Source organism: Alosa sapidissima, chromosome 20 (genome assembly GCF_018492685.1).
Source record: "Alosa sapidissima isolate fAloSap1 chromosome 20, fAloSap1.pri, whole genome shotgun sequence".
NCBI lineage: Eukaryota > Metazoa > Chordata > Actinopteri > Clupeiformes > Clupeidae > Alosa > Alosa sapidissima.
Window position 1 is genome coordinate 25,256,811 of NC_055976.1, and position 24,417 is coordinate 25,281,227.

The 24,417-nt window shown below is 41.1% G+C and overlaps 1 protein-coding gene across 1 annotated transcript; it reads right to left on the reverse strand.

Moving 5' to 3' along the window:
- Positions 1 to 652: 652 nt before the first annotated feature.
- LOC121694374 (melanin-concentrating hormone receptor 2) lies at positions 653 to 4,154 on the reverse strand. Its single transcript, XM_042074520.1, has 2 exons — positions 3,415 to 4,154; positions 653 to 1,324 (listed from the first exon to the last, which is right to left on the reverse strand). Exons 1-2 carry the CDS (start codon positions 3,822 to 3,824, stop codon positions 685 to 687), a joined length of 1,050 nt encoding a protein of 349 aa, XP_041930454.1. The 5' UTR covers positions 3,825 to 4,154; the 3' UTR covers positions 653 to 684.
- Between the last annotated feature and the right edge of the window lie 20,263 nt (positions 4,155 to 24,417).

Consider the following 24,417-nt stretch of genomic DNA (forward strand, 5'->3'; position numbering starts at 1 on the left):
AATAACCATAAAAACACACAAAGATCTTTATACTGAATTCAAATTCAAACAAACAAAATCCATTAGAAATGTGTAAAATATATATGTGTATATCTGCATTATAGACAGTCAGACAGTATCTTCTGCATTATAATACTCTGTGTAAAGTCTCAGCAGTTAAAATATTCACTACATGGAGATGACAGGTGATTACAAAAAATACATAAATCCACAATCACATAATATTCATTAATATTTAAATCAGCCCTCCCAAAAGCAGAACAATGCTACAAGTGCACCTGTAGTGATTGTGGGAACATACTGGTGTGAAGCCGTGACAGAGTGATGCAAATACATGCATAGGAAAACAGTACATATTACTTATTTCCAGAATATCAAATTCCCGACAGTGAATAAGAAATCACAAGACTAGAGACATTCAAAACACCAGCACGATAGTCATGGGACTGCCAAACAAGTATACCAGTGTCCATCAGTGTGCCTGTCAGAGGCAGCTAATATTTGGTTTGGTCCCGTCCGGCTTTGTTTGGCTGTCTGAGAGTTCGTCTTGGACCAAAGAGAGACAGAACAGTGCAGCTACATACTGGTACCCATCTCCCCGACCCCCATTCTCCAACCCCCCCCCCCCCCCCAACACACACACACACACACACACACACCCAGCAGCAGCAGCAGTAGTAGCAGCTAGATAGCGGTGCAGCGGTAGTTGGAGTCGACAGCCATGGTGGAGTTGCCGTCCGTCTTGGTGGTCTTGGAGGCGCTTGTCTGCGAGCCCCGCAGCTCTCGCCGTCGGCACAGCCGCTCGCGGTAGTTCTGCGCAAATACCAGCAGCATGAGCGGGTTGATGCAGCTGTGCGAGTAGCTCAGGCAGATGCTGATGTTGTACGCGTAGATGAAGGCGTTGGTGGGCGAGTTGATGCCCAGGTTGATCACCTGGATGACGTGGTACGGCGACCAGCAGCACAGGAACAGTGCGATGACCATCACCACTGTCTTGGTTGCCCGTTTCGCCCAGACAGACTGCTTGCGCTTGACCCTGCGGATGGAACGGAACACGTGGTAGAGGGTCAGCGTGTAGAAGGTGCTGATGATGATGAGGGGGATGATGAAGCCCAGCAAGGACTGGTAGAGCGTGTACCAGTACATATCCTGCGGGCCATCCAGGTCCATTATGCAGATGGCCATGTGCTTTTTGTGGATGACCCGGGCATAGATCATGACGGGCACGGTGAGCAGGAAGCTGCCAACCCACACCATCAGGTTAATGACGATGGTCCACTGGATGGTCCTCCTCTCCGACGTGGGGTGGACTATCGCTACGTACCTGAGATCAAAGCAGAGATGTTTATTGATTTATTTATTCATAAGTTATTGCAAGACCTTGCATCAGTGCTAAGAAATCTCTTCCAACGTCCCAACACACACACACACACACACACACTCACTCACTCACTCACTCACACACAGTTTCTCTGAGGACCCCTCCCATTTCACTTTCTTTTAAACTTTAAATCAAGCTGACAAGAACAAGCCAGCATGCACCCATCCTGCTACCAGTACTGCATGTAAACTCATGTCAAGTTCTTGAAAGAAAATTTCAAAGGGGCCCCTCTTTGTTTGCCATTAGAGCTACTTCCTCCATCTCCGACAACAGAAGCCCTGCATTATTGCGTTTACTTTTTGCCATGTTCCTCACGACAGGGTCAGGAAATGTACATCTGAGCCCTGTGGCAAGACTGAAACAAACGTTGATTTCATCACAGCTATGTATCATCATAAAAAAGGGAGGTCTGATGCTTTCTGCTCTAACCTCTGGCTGTCTGCTAAAACAAAGCCATTCTTCATGGCTTAGAAACACCACAGATTGGCTTGCCTGACAAAGTAGGTCCATTTCTCATCTAGTGCTCATGTGGCCTTCAATGTAAACAACAGGAAATCCACCATGACATATTTGGTTATGATTCTATCGCGAGGTGTTTTATCATCATTTCAACATACAGTGATAACATTTCTGAGTTCTGGTTATTTTGAGAGTGTACTTTTGCTCTCTGATTGTTGTTTTTGCTTTACTTAATAGCTAACTTAATTTGGCTCATTGCTAATGACTGAATAATAATAGAATAACTCAAAGCAAAGGCTTTTTAAAATGTCTAACCCATTATGGGTCTGTCCGAAAATGTATCGCATATTGATGATTTTTCTCCACTGACGTCTGTGTCATAATTCTGTAGAATTTTGTAATTACTATGGACCAGAGACGTATCTCTACTATGCTATGGACCACATGACCCGTCTATGATAAGGGCCATCTGGCAGAAACAGGACACTGAGCGGAGATGTAAAGATAGGTGGAGGCAAGGGTAGGCTATGCTATGCTGTATATGGCACCATGGAGGAGGCGTCCAAAAGCTCTTCTTCAGCGTGATAATGGCGATTTCACCTATACGAAATCGCCATTATCACGCTGAAGAAGTACTGAAGAAGAGCTTTTGACTCGAAACGTCTGTGGGGCGATTAAACATTTTTTTAATTTTTTTAATGTTTATTTTTTTTTAAAGAACTGAGTGCTGCCCTTTCCTATACATTCATTAGGCTATGCCACAGTTAGGATTAAGCAATCAGCTGACTTTATTCAGAGGGTGTTGAGCGCGTTTTCCCCATTGATCTAAACCATGAAGGAGACTCCATAGCCTATAGAGTTTTTTATTTCCCTGTGACCATGTTCAGGCACAGACAAAAAAAAAAAAAAAAACGGGTGACAAGGGAAACAACAACAACACACACACACACCAAAATCCCTTTCCATGTCAGTGTCACTCCAAAACATATGAGGAACAGTGGAGAATTTGTAAGTTAAGATACGACTGTTTTAAAGACTGACGTTTCAATGCAATGTTCAATTTTCAGGCAGCCTAAACCATGTGAAATTGTACACAAAGAGTGGGCTGTATAGCCTACTTGTTGTAACAACTTATGGCAAATTATGGACTGGCTGAAGACAACATTCGCAGCTATTATTCCCTGTAGTAGCTGTATTTCAACGGGTCAGTGTAAGGGTGGCCTAAGCATTTTTCCTTTTTTCATGGTTGCCTGTGTCCTTTCTGAGCCGGCTGCAAACAGGGGTTAACTTCAGTAAAGTTAATTGATGGCACATGATGTTTTTAAAAGCCAGATGCTCAGTGCGGAAGGTGCTGTTAGGCTCGCCTGGGTTCTTCCGCACATGTTTATCTCTTAGGCTAAAGATATATTGATTCCAATTACGTTTTCAACTTCTGTTTGTACAGTCTTCCTATTTTCGTAACAGGCATCTGTCCATTCCTAAAAATGTTCCTCATTTTGTTTTTTTATCGGGTAACATTTATAAAACAATTATAAAATGTAAATGTATAAATGTCATGAAAAACATTGCCTCACCTGTCAATGCACAACACCGTAACGATGCCAACAGTCGTGAACTGATTGCATGTATCCACAACGACCACAGCTTTGCACATGAAATTCCCAAACACCCACTGTCTGTCTCTGACAAGTTGGTGAATGGTAAAAGGCATCACCAGCAAGAAGAGCAAGTCGAAAATGGCCAGGTTGAGCACGTAAATGTCCGATACCATCTTTTTCTTGCAAGTTGCCACGGCATAAATGACTAAACTGTTGGCAATCACCCCGACCGTACACAGGATTCCGTAGATGGATGGAAAAATGTGCATGAATGATGCAATGTCGATGAAGGATGGGATGTTTCTGTTCATACATGACGAGTTTGTAGAGTTGTTTGTTGAATTGCCAAAGTCGGCATACATGCAATCAATATCCGAAGAGTTCATCCTCAGCCTCGTAGGAAGTTTCCCTTGATGGTCCAAACTGACGCTCGCTGACGTTTTGACAGTAGGTCGCCTATAGCCTACTGATCTCCTGGATGAGACGTTTCACATCAACAACCAATTAACTCTTCAGGCGGATGCAAACATGGTTAAGGCAATCTTAGTTGGGCTTTGACACTGTCTGTTCCGGAATTTAACCTCAATTTAGAATTCAAAGTTATTGTCACAGCCTGTTGCATGGAACAAACCCTCCTCTTCAAGGGCTTCTTATATGTGCCTTTAGCTCAGAAGGGCAACACCCCCTTTTCTGAACACCGGCTGTGCTCTTGATAGACCGCCCGTATTAGGGGTTTGCACGGCGTGTCATCAGATCTGGATGTCGCCATATTGGAGATACTCGCCTCATTAGAAAGCATTAGGCACTGAAGTAAATCCCAAACATCGTCAAGAAAAATGGTTAATTATTGCCATGTTTTAGGTTGTACCAATAGGTCCGACTGAGAAAAACATCTGGTATCGACTTCCAAAAGTTATTAAAAAAAACAGGGAGAAAGGAGAATAATTTCAGAAGTTATCAGAGGAAGGGGTCGCTTGTGGTTGAACTTGGAACTTCGTCTCCCTCACTCAACTCATATTGATCTGCGCTGCCAATAAACCGTAATTTCTCGAAATATCGCGCATTTTCTTGTGGTCCAAGTCCTGCCCTATATGCCTTTGCATCTTAGACGCATTTTGATGAGCTTTTCTGTTGTTTAGATACGGCTACAATCACGTAAGATATCCAAAGTGCATAATACACCATTGTACTTCATTCACTGAGTATCGCCAATATGGCCGCGCGTGCTGGGTTACCATGGTTACCAGCCAGAACGTGACGTCCGTGCAAACCCCTAATAACGGCGCATGCTGGCATCATAGTCCAGCAACACCGAAGAGCACCAGCTAAATTAAATCATAGTTATTTCGATGTATCTAGGTCACAATACGTGTTATCTCAACTCTAATTGTAAGTTGGGCTTAATTTGTTTTTATTGATTAGTTTGCCACCTAGTTTAGGCTGGTTCTCAGGATGAATTTGATTTGAATTTGATTTGACCACTAAAACTTCTAACTGCTGTATAACCAACGAAAATGTAACTGAATGTTGCAGTGCTAAGCATTTACGTGTTTGTCTAAAATAATCACACAAGCCTACCGTGTAGGCTAATAAATTGTAATGCTCTTTTGGTGATTTATGGTAGGCTATATGGCTTCGTCAACAGACTTCAGGACAATTTTAAGTCACCTTTAAATGTCTTTTCTTTTTGAGTCTTTGACAGCTTTCATGACCTGTGCTAGTGGTAGACTGTCTATAAAAATGATATATGTTTAACACCAGGCATATTGACCTGGAGGAATCAGTTTTTATGTAATCTCAGGGTCTACTGACATTCCATAACTCCCACAGAACTTAGCTCAGCTAGTCTGTCAGCTGAAGCTGTCTTATAGGCTTCTTATAGGCAAATCTTATAGGCTACTTGTGAAACCAAATTTTTAAAATTTCCCCTTGCGGATCCCCCTTGGGGATCAATAAAATATCTATCTATCTATCTATCTATCTATCACTTTCCATACCTGTATTTCTGCCTGTGAGTTACAATATCCTAAATACATTTATATGAGGATTTAATTGGACAGATGGAGCTATGCTCTAACAACATGTGACAAAACCACCCCTTGTCTAAAAGTAAGAACACCTGGAATTATAGCTTGTTAACACCTGTAAAGCCAGCATTCAGGACACAGCTACAAGCAAACCACCAGAACAGTCTATCAGATTTCAAACATCTCCCTTATCAAAAATATAATTCCAATCCGGTTGTTAATGCCCCCTTCACATTGGCACTGTCAGAAGCAGGGGGGGGGGGGGGGGGGTGTCTCCCTTTATGCAGACAAGAGTTAGCCCTCGCCAAGGAGAATTCACCTTATAGAGTGTAGTAGACACTACCGTCATTTTGTATGCGTTAGCATTTTTGCATGTTCCGGTTTGTAAGAAAAAATATATGCGCAAATTAATGGGACTTTGGGAATCATAAAAAAATGATAATTAAAAATAGCTAACCCAGTACACTTCACCCCCCTATTTTCAGTTTTTCCTCGAAATTGCACACCGCCTACTTACAATGGCCCTGTTGCCACATACTTTGACTTACAATCAAGTGCCTGACCTCTTTTGAAAGCTAGGTGTAGGAGCCATTTATATATCTACCTTTAGTAAGGTTAGTATTTAGTTATTACTTATTTTAGCCACTTGGGGGAGTATTGCACTGGGTGTGGCATGTCACTGGAAATTAGGTATATTTACAGATGTGGCAATCAATTAGGCAAAGGTGTGGATGGCGGGGAACACACGGTTCTTACCGTAGCCGTGAGCACCCACTCCACCAACAGCACGCCACAGCAATAATAATAAAAAATATTTATTAGCACAACAGCACTTTATTAATCAGCACTGGGCAAAGTACCATTTTATGTAAAATACCTTTTGATACATTTATAATAAACGGGAACACCACCCAAAGAGAGCTAATGCCTGTACCTAGGATTCTTCCTGCTACGCGTTGAGAACACCATGCCATCCATGCCGAGGCTTATAGGATAGCCTCCACACTAAGGCCTTGTAGAATTTTTTGGTAGCAATAGATTGACTGTGTGATGAACTATCAGAGAGTGGCAAAGGGTAGAATAATAGTTTTTTTTATAGGCGGTTATGTACATCTCTAGAAATGACCACATTCTGCCCTCTTGGTCACTTATTTTGTCTTGAAAACACCACTGAGGCCCAATACCAGGTCTTGTGAATCTGTATCTCAAAGTAGATCCCTATAGGATGAAGTATGACTGTGTGGGACCCATATTTGTGTGGGCATACACATGCGTTTTGCTAAGTGTCCATTTGGAGACTCCAAAAGGACCTTTGGTTACCTAAAACGCATACTGACAAAACTCTTCCTATACAAGAACCCTTTTATGTAGAACCATGATTTTGGTGATGAAAGGTTACACTCTGTCATGTTGCTTGCACCTGGAGTGCTTTGCAGTGGCTGTGCCATGAATCCAGAGAAGCATTATCTGACCTGAAACTCTTACTTTTGCTCCTACGCCTTTGAGATTTCCATGAAAAAATGACAAACAAGGTAATGCAGTGAGAATTTGTATTATAAAATGAAACCAAGGTAAAAATAGTAAATATGATAAATATAAAGGTAAAAAATGAAATGCAGTGCCAAAATTCAAAAAATAACAAATACCCTGGCAAACGAAACATCAAGTGATTCACATTCAATGCAATAGATCTTTTGATCAGAGGGACAGAGAGAGAGTGTTTGCATGTCCTCCCCTTGTCCAACAGTGCAAACAACATGGTATAAAAGTATTTATAAAAACAATTTACATAAAAATAAAGTGCACAGCTATAAAGTATAAAAACGATTTACATAAAACTAAAGTGCACAGCTATAAAGTATAAAAACTATTTACATAACATTTCACACAGTTCACAGCTACATCCTATTGCTAAATGTTCTGTTTGTGCGAGGTGCAAGCACTGCCAACAAACTGTTTCGTTGACTCTTCTGGTGGCAGTGCTTGCACCTCTGCCGACCCTCAGTGGAAATCCCAGCAATGTATTCGGGGAGGTGCATCCCACTCCGAGATACAGAGGGTGGTTTTGGTACAGTGGTGGGGGATCCAGAGTTTGCGAGCTGAGCAATAAGTTCCTCCCGAAAAGTCTTGTGGGTCTGTAAGAGCTATAATGTTAATATGAAGGAAATAATTAAATTCTAATATCTGTATTATTTTTGGAATATTTGATATTTATAAATATCTGTTGTGCAATTTAGTAATGATACAGTAATAATTTAGTATTGCACATTGTATTTGACCTTTGACTGACGTCACGGATGAGTGCAGAAAACTTAGAGATTGTGGTGAGAGACGTCAGAGCGCAACAGTCTTTGACCGTGACTACATGGAACTACTGTCACTGCTGAAGGATTTTAAGTTTGGAAGATAATTGCTTTGTAAAGTGACTATTTTTATTTCACTACATTTTTAAACTTTCAAGAAGTATCGCGTCATTGATTTTAGTCTCTCAAGAATTAGAACAACAAGAAAACCAAAGAAATCACCTCAACAGGGTTATTGGCCTCTCGCCTCTTTGAGCTGCTGACTCTTTGTGAAGAATAAAGGCGTTGACAATGGCATTGTCAATGAAATGGTAAAAGAGTGACCTGTATAATTTCTTTGTTTTGTGCAGGACATTATAACAACCAATGAGGGCATCAGATAGATCAACGCCACCCATATGCCTGGAGAAACACAAAGAGAATACAAAGAAAATGTTATTGAACTGTGCAGATAATGTAGAATGTATATGCAATCACTTGCTTGATATCAAAATATGAAAACAGTACATACTTATTATAGTCCTTCACAGCAGGTGGGACAGGCAACTCCTGCCTCGTCCATTTCCCATCTGGCCCCTTCACCCTCCTCTCTACCGTTTCATTGGCATGGGCTGTGTGCAGGGTAGAGCACATCTGGACATCCCTTGTGTCCTTCCACTAGACAAAAAGGATGGAATCGTCCCGCAGCCATTGGATGGTACCCCTGGGCAAACGATTGTCCAAAGCCACCTGGACTGTTCTTGGGGTAACCAATCCGGGAGGTGCGGATGGTCCCACAGGCCCACACCTTCTTTGCTAGGAGGTCGCGGAACAGTTTTGGGCTTGTGTAGAAATTATCCACATAGAGCTTATAACCTGTTCCCAGGTGCTGAGTGGATACCAGCTCCATCACAGAGTCGTAACTCAGCCCATTCCCTGCACCAATGTGGGCTTTCCCCTCATAGACGAAAAAGTCCCACGTATACCCATTTGAGGAGTCTGCCAAGACAAACTGTTTGAAGCCCCATTTGGTCGGCTTGTCCTTCATATATCGACGAAAGCTGACGCTCGCTCTCGAAGCCACCATCTTCTCGTCAACACTTACATTCTGGTACGGGTGAAAGTTTGCCTTGCATACCTCCCGCATCTCTTCGTACATGGGATTTATCTTGGCTAATCGATCGTACTGTGGGGTGCCCCATCTTGAGTTGTTGACCTCGTCATTGTCAGGATCACTCATGTGGATGGCTGTTGAAATCAGGGAGAATTTTCGTCCTGAAATGACGCTACTGGGGAAGGCCAGGCTGTAGTGTCTTGACGGTCTCCAGTAGTCAGAGATGCTACGGGCTGAGAGTAGGCCCATGTATACGAGCATTGCAAGATATGAGTGCATGTCCTGTATGATTATTGTGCGCCATTTGGATCCATGGTGCCTTGACCCAAATTTATTTGTGTTGGCAACCACAGTCAACAAAATGGAGCGTATTATTAACAACTGAAAGAGTTCTAATATTGTGTACTGTGCAGAGATCAGCTGGGGGCCAGGAGTCCTCATAGGGCGAAACGTGGGCTGTGGTGGTATGCTGTCCTGGATGTCCGTCCCAAGCCATGGTTCTGCGTCTCCACTCTCCTGTCTACTGCGGGAGCTCCCTCTTCCCCTGCCTCTCCCTCTGCCTCTCCCCCTGCTTCTTGCAGCACCCTTTCCTCTTCTTATACCACTGGTCTCGGCCACCGGCTCCTCTTCCTCAGACACAGGATCCTCAGCTCTTGTTTTTTTGCTTGGCTGGACCCAGTCTTCATCGCTGTCACTGAAACAATTGTACAGATGGAAGTTAGACTCAGACCCACTAAAGTATCAGAAAACCCTTCCCAACAACTTATACAAATGATATAAATGTGTGTACTCAGGTCACACCTCCCCTGCACTCTCTTTCACACAAACACACTGCATCCTCACCTAACTCCTCTCCCCCCAGATACCAGAACTATTCACACCTCCCCCTGCACTCTCTTTTACACACACAAACACACACTGCATTCTCACCTAACTCCCCTCCCCCAGGTACCAGAACACTGTTCACACCTCCCCCAGGTCACAAGGGTTCTAAGGGTGTCACCCTCCCCCATGCACACTGAGGGGCCGTTTACACGAAACCACCGGGTGAATTTTCTTTTACCGCTTTCACACCTTTAACGACACCGGCAAGAAAAAACTTTGCGTGTACACACAGAGTTGTAACCGGCTAAATGTGCTGTAGTGCATATGCCAGACCAGTCGATGGCGCCGCTGTGCAGAAGCTTCATGATAATTTCGCGTGAATCGCGTAGAAGAAAACATTGTTGAAACAGTTTGTTAAGCCAGAGAATGTCTAATAAGGGCTGTGGTTAAGCAGTCGCATGAAATAAGCAGACTACAGACAATTCGGTTTTCAATTCAACTGTTAAACTAATAAAGTTAATTTTCAAGGTATGTGACTGCTATGTGAAATTTCAAATGCTTAGCCTACACATTGCATTAGGTCTGAGCACCACTGGAGAAAACACTAACATGCAGTAAGCTAATGTTTAACTAAGTTAAGCTAACGTGTGCTTCTAACTTAGCCACTAAAGACTGATAGGCTACATTGTGCACATAAATCATGACAGGGGAAAGAAAAACATTTTAATATGATAAATAAATGGTTTGGCTTGTTTTGACAAGCAGCATGTCAGGTCGAGTGCCATGGCTGAGTTGAGAGGTGGGGCTATATCGTCATAAAGTTGCCGGCTTCGCACCAGGCGTCTACACGGCGAAAGTTAGCCGGCGGTTTCAAAAGTTCCCACTTCGGAAGCCGGTTTCAAAAGCTATCAGTTTCAGTCTCCTAAACTGCCGGCGTCGTGTACACGCAAGGCGTAACCATTAACAAAACCTCACCGGTTTCACAAAAACCGGCGTCGTGTAAACGGCACCTGAAGATCCACAGACATGTTTGTGCACACAGTAGAACGGCCTAAATAATAACTGAACAAAATCGTTTAGGAGAAAAAACGGAACCCATGTTCATGTACTGTTACAGGAGAAAAACAAATCACTCACACACACACGCATGCACACACGGCACATATGTTCAACTAAATGAAAAACTATGCACTAGCGCATACCATGCACAGGCGATCACGGCACATATGTTCAGCTAAATGAAAAACTATGCACTAAATATTACAAAAGCAAACTAAACTGTATCTGTAACTGTATATGGATTTAATAGTAGTTAATTGATAGTTAATTAACTGCTAGCGAGTCCCTGTGTTCATATCCTTTTAATAAAATCAGCGTGTATGTTGTCTCTGTGAGGTGTTTTGCGTTGTGTTTTAGTTCTGATGTCTGTACTGAAGATGGTCAATAAAGCTTGACGGCTGGATCAGGATCGGTGATTAAAAGAATTTATTGTAGATGGTACAACACTCACTAACCGAGCACAGGCTAAGTCTCAAACAGTAAAACTGCACAGAGTCTAACAGGTGTGGTAGTTAGTAGAAGCGGGCTGCTGCTGAGCGTCTTGGCATAAGATGCTCCCCGAGTCGCTTCCTCGATCCGTCTCGAAGTCCAAACCTGAGACAAAGCCTGTTATACTAAAATCATATCAACGTAAATCATGCCAACGTGGAAGGTACCAGCCATAGCTCAAAAATAATAGGAAAAGTACTAGCCCTGAAAACAGAATAACAAGGTGATATCTCATTCTGCCCATGCTATCACTACGGCCATGAACATGGCAGTCTGACCTGTTGATGGTAAATCCTATGTGCAGCCACACAGGCGCCTAAGGATTAGAACTAGGGAGTGAAACAATGGCATGTACCTCTCCACGTCTCTACTACACACAAAAGTAACACAAAAGTAACACAGATGAACACATCAGAATACATACAGAAATACCCCAGATTTCTACAGGACTTTAGATCTAACCTGACAATAGCCAGATGTCGTTCAGCTAGGCGGAGCGAAATTCATCTGGCTATTGTCAGGTTACTTTAGATCTGCTATATCGCTAAAATATTAGTGTTGCTATGCCTCTGCTATCAGATACCAGCGAAAAACTACAAACTGTCTCCCAAGCTGTCTCCTAGCTGTGCATCACAAGGCAAGCAGTAGCTTTGTTAGCTTTACTGAGCATATTTTCCGGGACACGAATTGTCCTGGTTTTTGGTGAAAACAAACTTAATTATAATTTCAGCTAGTTTTAAATGAAACGGCTATTCGGTTTTGTTCTTGGTTGTGTTTATCATACATCAAATCCTGTGCAGCCTACGTACACAGACATAAAAGGCATGCTTTTTGTTGATTGGCAACAGAAATAGGGTTTACCTTATTACCTAACTGCCGCGCAACCGCAGCTATGACCCCAGACCCCACTTTGTACACGCGCGTGTCTCGCCTAGTTGCTCTGTAATATAGAAAGGAACAGCAGCAAGGAAAGGAGTCCGAAGTGAGTGCGTGTGTCTTCGTCAACGAGTGCATCATGGCAATTATCAGTATGAGACAATAGGAAATGTATCAACCTCTATGCACATTTCTACTTAGAAACGACTTCAAGAAACAAGACCTTTTATTTAGGCTATAATTAATTGGCTACTATAACATAGCCGACTGCTTCAAAGCTCCCAGTGTGGATAAACCAATAAATACAAAATAACAATAAATAGCAAAATCACGGTAACAAAAAGAAAAGCTCTCCAAAACTAGAGCACAAACGTGATTGCTTTCAGTTTACAGTTTAGATTAGATTACAATAAAGGCAGGCCGGCGCCGGAGGAAAGGAAAATGTAGAAATAAAAATATCCCCAAAAGACAAAATAATAATCCCCAGGAAAACCCCTAAGGAAACCCTCCCCGGTAGCCTATGTAATCTATATTCAACTTAAAGTCGTGCCGCTCACGACTAAACAACAAGCGCACTTTTAAAGAGCACGGGACAACACAGAGAAGTGGGCCAGCTGCTACAACCTCGCTTCTGTCGCGTGTCTCCTGCGAACAATGGTAAAACAGTTCTAATGCAAGGAGATCACAGAGCGAATGTAGTGCACACCAAACTCGCACAAAACCACCAGCTTACCCACGTTGCGTGACTCCTGCAAACAGTTACAGTGCAAGGAGATCACTGAACAAATGGGGCAAGACAGGCCGACAGGCCAGGAACAACAACTTTGCTACCGTGATCGCTTGCTGAACAATGATAAAACAGTTCGTTATTGCAAAGCGATCACAGAGCTCGGTTTGGACTAGACCAAACACGCACAAAATTCTGAACAACTCGGTGGAGATCATCGATTATCAACCTGCCGAACAATGAAAAGACAGTTCTTTGAGGCTAGGCAATACTCACGGAGCGTCCGAGACAAGGACCAAACCAGGCCGCTCTCACAAGGCAAACAGAAACAATGAAAAGACAGTTCTTTGAGGCTAGGCAATACAGGTAGCTCGGTTTGGACTAGACCAAACACGCACAAAACTCTGAACAACTCGGTGGAGTTATCAACCTGCCGAACAATGAAAAGACAGTTCTTTGAGGCTAGGCAATACTCACGGAGCGTCCGAGACAAGGACCAAACCAGGCCGCTCTCACAAGGCAAACACTCTACCTGTCGGACCAAACCAGGCCGCTCTCACAAGGCAAAACACTCTACCTGTCGGACCAAACCAGGCCGCTCTCACAAGGCAAAACACTCTACCTGTCGGACCAAACCAGGCCGCTCTCACAAGGCAAAACACTCGTCGTCACGTTCAGACTACGCAGGGAAACCCCAGTGAACCAAACACACAGCAGACGAAACACCGGTAGCGGGAAACGAGAGAGGCGGAGACAGCGCTACCTGGGGTATTCTAGTTTCTGTGTGTACTGCATTTCATGTACTGCATTTCATTGGCTCTGTACATGTACTCTGCTAAATGACAATAAAGTTGAATCTAATCTAATCTAGTTGGCAAAAGCCAGACTCAGTTTTTGCTAATGAATGTGGGATGGGCCGGGTTGTCCGTTTTTGGTGTTGTTGTCAACTAGGCCTACTTGAAAAGTTTCAAGAGCTGCAATAGCCTACTGATATAATTCTCAAGGGTAACTAAAAACTTAATCTTTCCCAGTACCACTTATGTGATTAATTATGTGCGTCAATTGCACAGCATTGTCAGAGTCTAAAAGATCTATTTTCAACAATGAAAACTCTGCATCTTTGGTTTCTGCATCACCATTATTCCAAAGAAACTCTCAGCTAACCTCACCTGCCCCTGCCCAAGAACCTCACTTGCACCTATTCGAGAATGAGACTTTGTGCACAACACAGCCATCAATTATAAAGCATCAGGGATTCATGCAACAATCAGACAACCAGAGGAATAACAAAAAAAGTTAAACCTCCTTTGAAATGAAAACCTAGAGAGACATAACTTTACCCAGTCAAAGCTATAATTTATGTGGCTCCCTCCTCCCCACTCTAGGCTGGGGTCTCTCGCCGCACATTATGTGTGTATAATTATATATACTCTTTTGATCCTGTGAGGGAAATTTGGTCTCTGCTTTTAACCCAGTCAGTGAATTAGTGAAACACACTCAGCACACAGTGAGGTGAAGCACACACTAATCCCGGCGCAGTGAGCTGCCTGCAACAACAGCGGCGCTCGGGGAGCAGTGAGGGGTTAGGTGCCTTGCTCAAGGGCACTTCAGCCGTGCCTACTGGTCGGGGTTCGAACCAGCAACCCTCCGGTTACAAATCTGAAGCACTAACCAGTAGGCCACGGCTGCCCCTGTGTAAAACAAGGGTCTCGGAGAGTTATTTTTTTGTGCCAAACTCCTTGTCAAGGGGGAGAAAGGGCGTTATGAATCGCATAATTAGTACCGCCGTACAAATCTGAACTGACATGGCTAATTTGCGTCGTGCGCGGGGACAGAGATAAGTGCTGTTTTCGAGGGGAGGCCTCGCTTCCGTTTGTCAGCCCCCGATCTACGCAGCTCTTTCACACATGACTTCAGGTCCGCCTAATGCATTTTGATCACCAGCTTTAATTTCATTCCCCATGTATTGTTGTGAGTGGAGGCAACTCTTCTGTGAAGTTATTAGTAACTTTGTTATATAACTTTGTTATAAGTTATATAACAAAGTTCTTCATGGAAATGTCATCAAGTTTTTTGCTCACAAGGGAGCATATATGATTTTATTTAGTGATCAATCTTGTGACGTATGTACTGTATGTATTAATTTATGTACATGCATTTATTTATTTATTTACTTGGAATCTTTATGATGCCCTTCAGGGTACATCCACTGAAATGCCATGAATTCTGTTTGTGCACCATTTAATAGGCGGTTAAGAAATTCATCTCAGCTCAGTTTTAATGTCACGGTCATGCTTTGGGAAATAATAAGTCTCTTATATTTGTCTTAATGTGGTTGTGTCTTCAAAAAAAAGTCTTGGCTGGCTCCATTCGAGCCAAATTGAAACCCAAAACAAACTCATCAAACAGTAAGCCTCGCTGTCTCCCAGCTGGTGGAATCACATGCTTTGGTTATCATATGATGGCTTGCTCTATAAGCACTAGAGTCAGCATCACACCCTTGTATGATTGTGTCTAAGATGCTTTCATTCAGTTATGAGTCTAGTGTGCCAGGGATGTTAAAAGCAAACCTCATTGGGACTACCTGTCTACTCATTTGACAGTTTGCTGCTGCTGTTTCATAAATGGGGAAGTCATTAGAACTGACTACAGGTAGAGAGGAGCGTGCACACCTTGATAGTCATTAGAACTGACGACAGGTAGAGAGGAGCTCTGCAGCTATTTCACAAATACAACTTAGGAGAAATGTCAGTTCATTAATAAATTGGATGCACTGTAAAGGAAGCAGTGTTGTGCTTATTCTTTTCCCCTTCTCTGAAGTCATTATAGTGGATGGAATCCACTATCTTGAAATCTCCTGGCTTCTTCTTCTTAGAGGGGATGCATCCCCTCTATTGAAATCCAAATGATTAGCTAGGTTAGCTAAGTCACATGGTTAGCATAGTTAGCATGTTAATTAGCATGTTAGCATGCTAGTTAGTATAGTTAGCATAACTACTAAAAATGATAAGCTAAGTTAGCATAGTTAACATTTTTAGTCATAGTCACATGGTTAGCATAGTTAACATTGTTAGCATGTTAGTTAGCATTGTTAACATAGTTATCATTATAGTTTTGACTAAACTATTAGAAAACATTAGCTAAGTTAGCTAAGTAATATGGTTAGCATAGTTAGCATTGTTAGGATAACTGCTAAAAATGAATAGCTAAGTCACATGGTTAGCATAGTTAGCATAACTGCTAAAAATGAATAGCTAAGTCACATGGTTAGCATGTTAACATTCTTAGTATTTTAACATAACTGTTATAAATTATTAGCTAAGTTAGCTAAGTAACATAGTTAGCATTGTTAACATAGTTAACAGCATTAGCATTATTAACATTTAAAAAAAAACTGCTAGAAAACATTAGCTAAATTAACTAAGTTAAGTAACTTGGTTAGCATTATTATCTTTGTTAACATAGTTAGCATAACTGCTAGAAAACATTAGAGCCATTCCAACTGTCAGTTATCGTCAACTATCTACCTAAATAATTTAACCTTACACTATCGACCTATCTATTTAACTGTTCAGTCATTCCAACTATATTAAACCTCATCTACCAAGCAACCAATATAGTTTGTTTTTACTCTGTATGATATTTTACATCACAACTTTAGCATTTTCATGCACTGGTAATTCCTTGGAATTGCATTTCTAGTTATTATTATTCCGCTTACTACTTTTTCCGTACGCAATTTCTCTTGAACAGTTTAACTTAGAAACTGCATTCAAACTTTATAACGTAGGTATTCAAACGGACCAAGCTGCTATGTCTTTTCAACTTTGAAACTTTTTAAACTATTAAAGAAAAACTTTTTAAAAATACATGAGCTAAGTAACTTTGTTAGCATAATTAACGTTGTTAGCATAGTTAGCATAACTGCTAGCAAACATTAGAGCCATTCCAACTGTCAGTTATCCTCAACTATCTACCTATATAGAGCCTTTAAACTATTTGTCTATCAATATGCATTAAACTATCAGTCTATCAACAATTTTTAAACTATCTACATTCAACTTTTAAACTGTCTACTTCTAAACTATCAACTTTTATTAAGCTATGCTGTCTGTCCTAGCTTCATTTTCATGCACTCGTAATTCCCTGGAATTACATTCTCTAGTTATTATTATTATAACCTTTTTTTCTTTTTACCTTTTCAAGAATTAATGCGACTCTAACCGCTTAACGTACAGACATGTTGAAATAACCGTTGTGAAGGTTTGGAGTGGGGCAAGAGAGTTATTTTTTCAGATTTTTAAAAAAGTTTATACTTTTTGAGAAATAGGGGATTAAAAATGTTAAAAACCTAATTTTTCCCCCTTAGACTTCAAAGGCTGTGATGTCATAATGGCCTAAAGGCAGCTGCGCTTGTTAAGCTCATAGACAGTAAAAGATATGGACAGAGTTATCACGTAGATGTCAATCGAGGCGGGTGAAGCAAATTTCAACCGTTTCCTGTTGGTCGACGAGGCTTTCTGCGCAGGCTCAGGGGACGTAAATGTAACGTAGGCACGTAGTCTGACTTGTGTAACTCTTGTGATAGCTGCACCAAGAGATTGGGTATGTAGCCACTTAGGCTACTTCGTTACCACCATGTCTACATTACTGTTCTAAATGTCCTAGTTGATCGTAGATAAATGTGATTTAATATAAACAGCACTCGCCACTCATAGCCTAGGCTACTGTCAATCCATCAAAACTTCGCTGAAATGTTGTGCTCCGATGCTTTCGTTCTTATCCAGAGATTACGGTTATTTTGCTCCTGTGCGACGCTTTCACCCGTTCTGGCTGTATGCTTATTACGTCACTTTAGCATTGATTTCGGAAAAAAGTTTATTACTCAGTCTGTAAGTCAGTTACGAGGTTATGACGCCAATCACACAATGTTGTATTACTCCGGAAATAGAAAAAGTTCATATAAAGGCTTAAAACGCTTCAGCTCTAACGTTATTTGATGTCAAAGTGGCGCCAAAATTGAATGGGCTTCAATGGGGATGGCTAGGTGTACTGGTCTACTATTTAGCCTCAGATCCGCCATAGTGTCTACACTCTCCGAACGTTCGCCTGCCTCCTTGGTTAAGCTCCCAGAGTAGTTCCCGGGCTAATTAGAACACTGACAAAGGTGTCACCTGTGAAATCAACTGTCTCAGCTTCTAATGCATACAATCTGGTGCTCCCTAAAACTACACATCCTGTTTAAGTGTTTCCCGTGTGTCAAAATAAAAGTCACAGCCATATCTCATGCTTTGCGCATTATATCTCCAGAACGGTTTGACGCATGTGCTTCAAATTTGGTGCATGTGTTTGTATGGACTCAAAGATGAAGTGAGTTGATGTTGGAGGTCAAAGGTCAAGTCAATGAACACTCTAAGTGCGATATCTCAAGAATGCCTTGACATACATGCCTGAAATTTGGTATGAGTATTTGTATGGATTCAAAGACGAAGTGAATTGATGTTGGAGGTCAAGGTGAAAAACACCTTGAGTGTTACAGTATATCTCAAGAACGCCTTGACACACAAGGTCTTTTGGTACCAAGGTTTGTATGAACTCAAAGATTAAGTGATTTAATGTTTTTTTTTTTTTTCAAGGAATTTCCCCACCAACATTAAGCCAGCAGATTTCCATCCACTATTGTAATTCCTCTGGCATTACATTCTAGTTCAATCTGACATTTTTATCAGATATATCAGCTGTCAGATTATGGGTGGTTCTGAGGTAACAAAACAATAAGCCACAAACACATGTCATATCAGCCAAACTGTTCAAAAAAGCAGTGGTTTCCCCTGGTACTATATATACTATAGGCCTTAAACGCTAATAAAGATATGATTGATCATGCGACATTGATTATAGCATGATTATAGCATGGATGGTATTGTTCTTTCCTGCCATCCTTTAATGGGCATGTATGTGAAGATGTCAGGAGTTGCAGAATCAGATGTAGAAGACAACATATTCCCACATACCATTATAAGTCCCACCTCTATACCATATGAGTCCCACCTCTATACCATATGAGTCCCACCTCACCTGTCACATTGCACTGAGAGCCACATGCAACAGATCACCTCTGACAAGCTCAAAATGTTATTCATGTAATTCAATTTCACTGGTGCAAAATATTCACTGGCATGCATGATAGCTATGCTTGTGTACTGTACTGTATGTCCGTGTTATCACTATGTGTGTAACTCTGTTTTGATATGTGAGTGTGTGCAGCTGTATCTGAGGCATATGAGGCAGACGCAGCAATCCAAAAACACATCACTCCAAACACAATATACAGAAAGACCCGTTTTGTTTCTGTGCAGTAAAGCTACATGTTCCAGTACAAACAGCCTACATGCACTAATGCCATACTAAATAAGATACGCAACATAATTCATTCAAGGGGTCAATTGCTTTGGCCAGTCCAACAAAGTGCTCTGTGGTCGCCTGACTCACTGGTGATATTTTAGAAGTCAAGAGTTGAGCGGCCTTCTCTAATGGCCCCCATCTCTTCAGGGTGTGAGACTGCAAAGCTGTGTTTGTGTGCATGTGTGTGTAAGTGTGTGTGTGTGTGTGTGTGTGTGTGTGTGTGTGTGTGGGGTGTGTGCATCTCATCAACCATGGTCATGGTGTTGCTGCCACTGATGCTATGTATGTGTCTGTGTGCGTGTGTGTTTGTGTATGTGTGTGTATGTGTATGTGTCTACGTATGTCTCTCTGCACGTGTGTGTGTGGGTCTGTATGTGGTGTATGTGTGTTTAAGTGTGTGTGTGTGTGTGTGTTATGTGTATGTTATTAGTTTAGTGATAACTATCACGGATTTTAAATGCACTTTGCATCAAGCACCTAAATGAAGCTTACTGAGGGTCTGTGTCAGCCTCTTCAGCCTGTATGACGTGCTCTGAATGCCACAATGCGCCCACATGATTGTGACAGAGAAAGCATCATCAATCACAAATACCGTATGCTGGTACATTAACTTAATTTTATCCAAACAGGACAAGGGAAATGATACACAATGCTTGATAGGATTTATGTTTCAATCAGTGTTTTGTTCGGGTTGCTGTTGTGAGCTCCCAGATTGGTTGAATCAATTTGCCAGTGGCTGTCCTTAACAACAATTGGATAATGCATTCTGACTCATGATAGCCTCGGAGAGAAGGGATAGTAACAACAGAGGTTTGAAACTATTCAGAGTACATCTCTCTCACTTCAGACCCACCTTAGTTAGATGAGAGGCAATTTGTAAGGGTTTAAAAACATACTTGAGCTTCATGGCAATTATTGAGAGTGAGCAATGACAGAATCTTTTTTTTTTTTTTACTCAATTAATGCTTGACTTCAGCATTCGCTGACCTCTCTGCAAAAAATGGCAGATGTTCAGAGAGAATGGGCATGCTGCTTTGTGATCAAACACTAGTATGTAGGCTGATTAAAGAAAATATTAACTACCACTAAAGAAAATACTTAAACTTTACATTTACCACAGTAGCATGTATTAGCCTGGCTGTTTGTAGTTCACCATTAGCACTGCTTGTGCTTTTTGCAGGGCAAATTAGTTTGTTTTATAATGTAATGACATCCTCCTGTTTAAAACAACATTGTTGTTATAAACATGTAATATATTTCTCCTGTATTCTCCCATGGTATGCTGTTTCATTAAATACTGTGAAGGTGCTTTAAGCGACATTAATTCTACTAGACTTGACATAGACTGTATAGTCTATGAGACTTGAAGGTTCTTTATGTAACTTTGATGTATAGCTTTTCAAGATTTGTAATGTAGATGTAACTGCAGAAAAGTTTATTTACGTTCAAGTGCTGGCACGTATCTTTTAGGGTTACTCAAGATCTGCATTTGCTGTAATTATCTACCTGACACAACAAGCAAACCAGAGCACAATATTTAGATATTTACACATGGGGGTATGTTATGGATTACACTGCGTCCTGCTGGGCAAATATTAAAGAACATACCTAGGGTGAATTTGTCCCTTCCTCTCAATGTCCTGTGCACACACAACATAATTGGTAGGAAGGGATTCCTGCGTCCTGGAAGTTTCCTGATTCAATAAAGCAGTTAGACCATGCCAAAACTTTTAAAACTTTTCACTGTTAACTTAACTATTGTATTGTTTTATTTGTAAGTCGCTTTGGACAAATGCATCTGCTAAATCCCATAACCATAACCATAACCATTCAAATCTGGTCTCAGATAACAATCCTATTTTTCCCTACTACATCAACTTTGTGTTTATTTTGAAGATTGTTTACACTCCAAGTAATCCTTGCGTTGCCTATCGCAGCTCACACTGCAGGCACTTTTAGGGTAAAATATGCTTGTCCTGGGATTTCCCAGATCAGATGCTATCACTGTAACATTCCAGAACATTCATAGAAATAGAACCACAGCTGCTTATTTGATAGGCCTGTATCTTGTATAAACTGTCAGCCCAATGGGTTGCAAGTGTCAGAAGTTCAGAGGACTGGAAGGCGTGCACGTTGCAATCATAACTTTTCTTACAAAGCTGAGAAGACTGTGAGCAAAGGACAATTCCTTTCCCACAGGACAGTTGCACGAAACTAAGAACTACAAGTCCCAACACAAGAGAAACTAACACAATCCCAAAACTGTGACAGGATGAATAAACCAAACTGATTGTTTTGGGACTAATTAATAATTTGTATAGTGCCTTTCTCAAACCCAAGGCCACTTTACAGAGGTTGAAAATCATATCGACATAAGGGTGACATGACACTGTCATGAACATGTCATAAGCAAGTCATAAACGTTTATGACATAACGCTTCTGTTATTAAGTGACATTCGGTTTTTGTCATAATAAATTAGGATTAGGGTTAGGTTTAGGGTTAGGATTAGTGGTTAGGATATAAACCTGTTCCAGTCATGCCCCAGTACACATAAAGCAGTGAACGTGCAGTACTATCTTCCATCTAATTTCAATTCACAGTGGGAAAGACTGGTCAGCCAATTAGCTGTTAAACGGGCAAAGACCAGGAGCAAATAACAACTCCCACTTTAATATCCCACTTTACAGCACAAAAAGCGCAGCATATTTTATCTTACATCTATTATATCTTACAACAGAGATTTCTGTAATCATTATTGTTATAAACGTGACCTTTAAGTTCGACTACATATTTATAGCAGAACGTGCTATGGACACACGGAGCTGGACAGCAGAGTCTGTGGTATGAGCAGTACAGTGTAGTGGCACTAAGAGCTTAATTGCTCAAGAAACTGAGGGGTCAATTGCATTGGCCACTCCAACAAAGTGCTCTGTGGTCGCCTGACTCACTGGTCATATTTTAGAAGTCAAGAGTTGGGCGGCCTTCTCTAATGGTAGTTTTAATGTCATCCCATCTCTTCAGGGTGTGAGACTGCAAGGCTGTGTTTGTGTGTGTGTGTGTGTGTGTGTGTGTGTGTGTTTGTATGTGGTGTATGTTATGGTTATGGATTTGGCAGACACCTTTGTCCAAAGCGACACACAAATACAAAACAACATAATATTTAAAATTGAACAGGGAACAGATTAGAATATTGGTCATATATAATAAGGAGAATAGTAATAATAAACAACAATATCAATTCAATCAATAGCCTAATAAAATAAGCAATGAAAATGAGGGAAAAAGCAATAATAAAACAATAATGTCCATTCAATCAATAATATAAAAACAATGACATGGTAAGACTACATTAAGGAGAATATCAATAATAATAATGCCAATCATATTATCCTAAGACAGATCTATTTATCAGTGGTAACTCTGAACTGGCAGCAACAGCTAGAGGCCTCAGTTAATGGTATTAGGTCAAATTTGATGGTGATATATACACTGAAGAATAAAAGAGTCAGCCCTTCAGATGATCAGTTTTAGACAAAACTTAGGTTAGAATCTTTTTTTTCACACAGCACAGCTCAGGTCTAAAAAGAGAGGTCTAACAGCACAGCTATGTTTCACAGATGTTACAGCACAGGTTTGATTAAAGGTATGAATGGTTGACAAATATGATTCACAGGCATACATGTTCCATATAGTTAGTGAGTATAGTCCTCACACAACAATATATTTCTCAGAATGTCTCAGTGTAGATCTCAGATAAGTCTCAGTATTGTTAAATGGTATGTGCAGATATGTTGAGATATGGTCACATGTTTGTAAGAATGTATGTTAGTAGGTATGTTGCTAGCAACATTGTCAGAGATGTATGGTTGACAGGTGTGCACACAGACAGGCACACACGTAATGTCATACACGGTCATCACCACTGGTCTGGTCTGGTCTGGAACCTAAAAGGCAAAAGCAAACAAGTTTAACAGTTATACCAAAACAAGGAATGTCTGCAATTGTACAATTGTTCAATACAAATAAGGTATTTAAGTGAAGTTGTTACATTACATTAGGCTGACACATTATAGATTCAACCTCTCTCTGTGGTTTACGAAACCTCATGAACCATTCTGCTTGTTGCACAGTGATAAAACAACGGGATCAACAGTGCACATAATGCATGAGTGCCCTGCGTTTAAAGGCCATGATTGCATTATAAACATTACAGCATAAGAACTGTGCAAAGTTTCTGGACAAAGTACAATACACACAAATAAGACTGTTCAATTGAAGTGGTTTCCAAAGCTGAATGACAACGCAAACACTCTTATAATTGTCCTTAGTGATTCACCAAATACCCCAGACAGTTGTCGATGAACTTTCCAAAAGCATACTGATTTTGCAGTAGGTTGTTGCTTTGATGCCTGTGTTTTTTGGAGAAAATGCTAAAGTACCAGCCATTAAAAATGCTTTAGCAGTATGTGGTTACAGAACAAACTGATTATCATAATTTATAGGGCATGTGCACAGACACTGTGTCAGAGGCTTGCAAATTGCTGGACTGAGTAAAAAGAACTCTACTGTTCTATGTCAGCAATCATAGGCAGTCTCCAAAGCGGTGCCATTTTTGTTCTTAACATACATACAGTACATACATACAGTACTGTACATACTTATTTATTACCGGTACTTATTTATTACTTTATTTATTCATTCATTCATGCATTCATTCATGAATTCATTCATTCATTCGTGTGGTGACTATTAGCATAGTGTTTGTACTGTCAGGTGAAACATAACTGTCTTTGCGAATATTTGGATGCTGTGTTGTTTTAATCAGTACTTGTCATTCCAAATAAAATTAGAAAATGTAATTCTGAGGAATTACCAGTGCATGAAAATGTAAAACATATGATGTTGTGTATGTGTATATGTATGTATGTGTGTGTGCGTGTGTGTGTGTGTGTGTGTGTGTGTGTGTGTGTGTGTGTGTGTGTGTGCGCGTGTGTGTGTGCGTATGTGTGTGTGTGTGTGGTTGTCAGTGACAGCAGTGGTTGTGCTCGTGCTTGTGGTATCAGCGGTGATCATGGTGGCCTCTACAGTTGATGCATGTGTGTGTGTGTGTGTATGTGTGTGTGTGTGTGTGCGTATGTGTGTGTGTGTGTGTGTGTGTGTGTGTGTGTATGTG

Bases quoted from the DNA above. Each gene is read 5' to 3' on its own strand.
- LOC121694374 (XM_042074520.1), bottom strand. From the start codon at position 3,824: ATGAACTCTTCGGATATTGATTGCATGTATGCCGACTTTGGCAATTCA. The intron at 1,325-3,414 runs GTGAGGCAATGT...CTTTGATCTCAG, and splicing joins ACGGTGTTGTGCATTGACAG to GTACGTAGCGATAGTCCACC.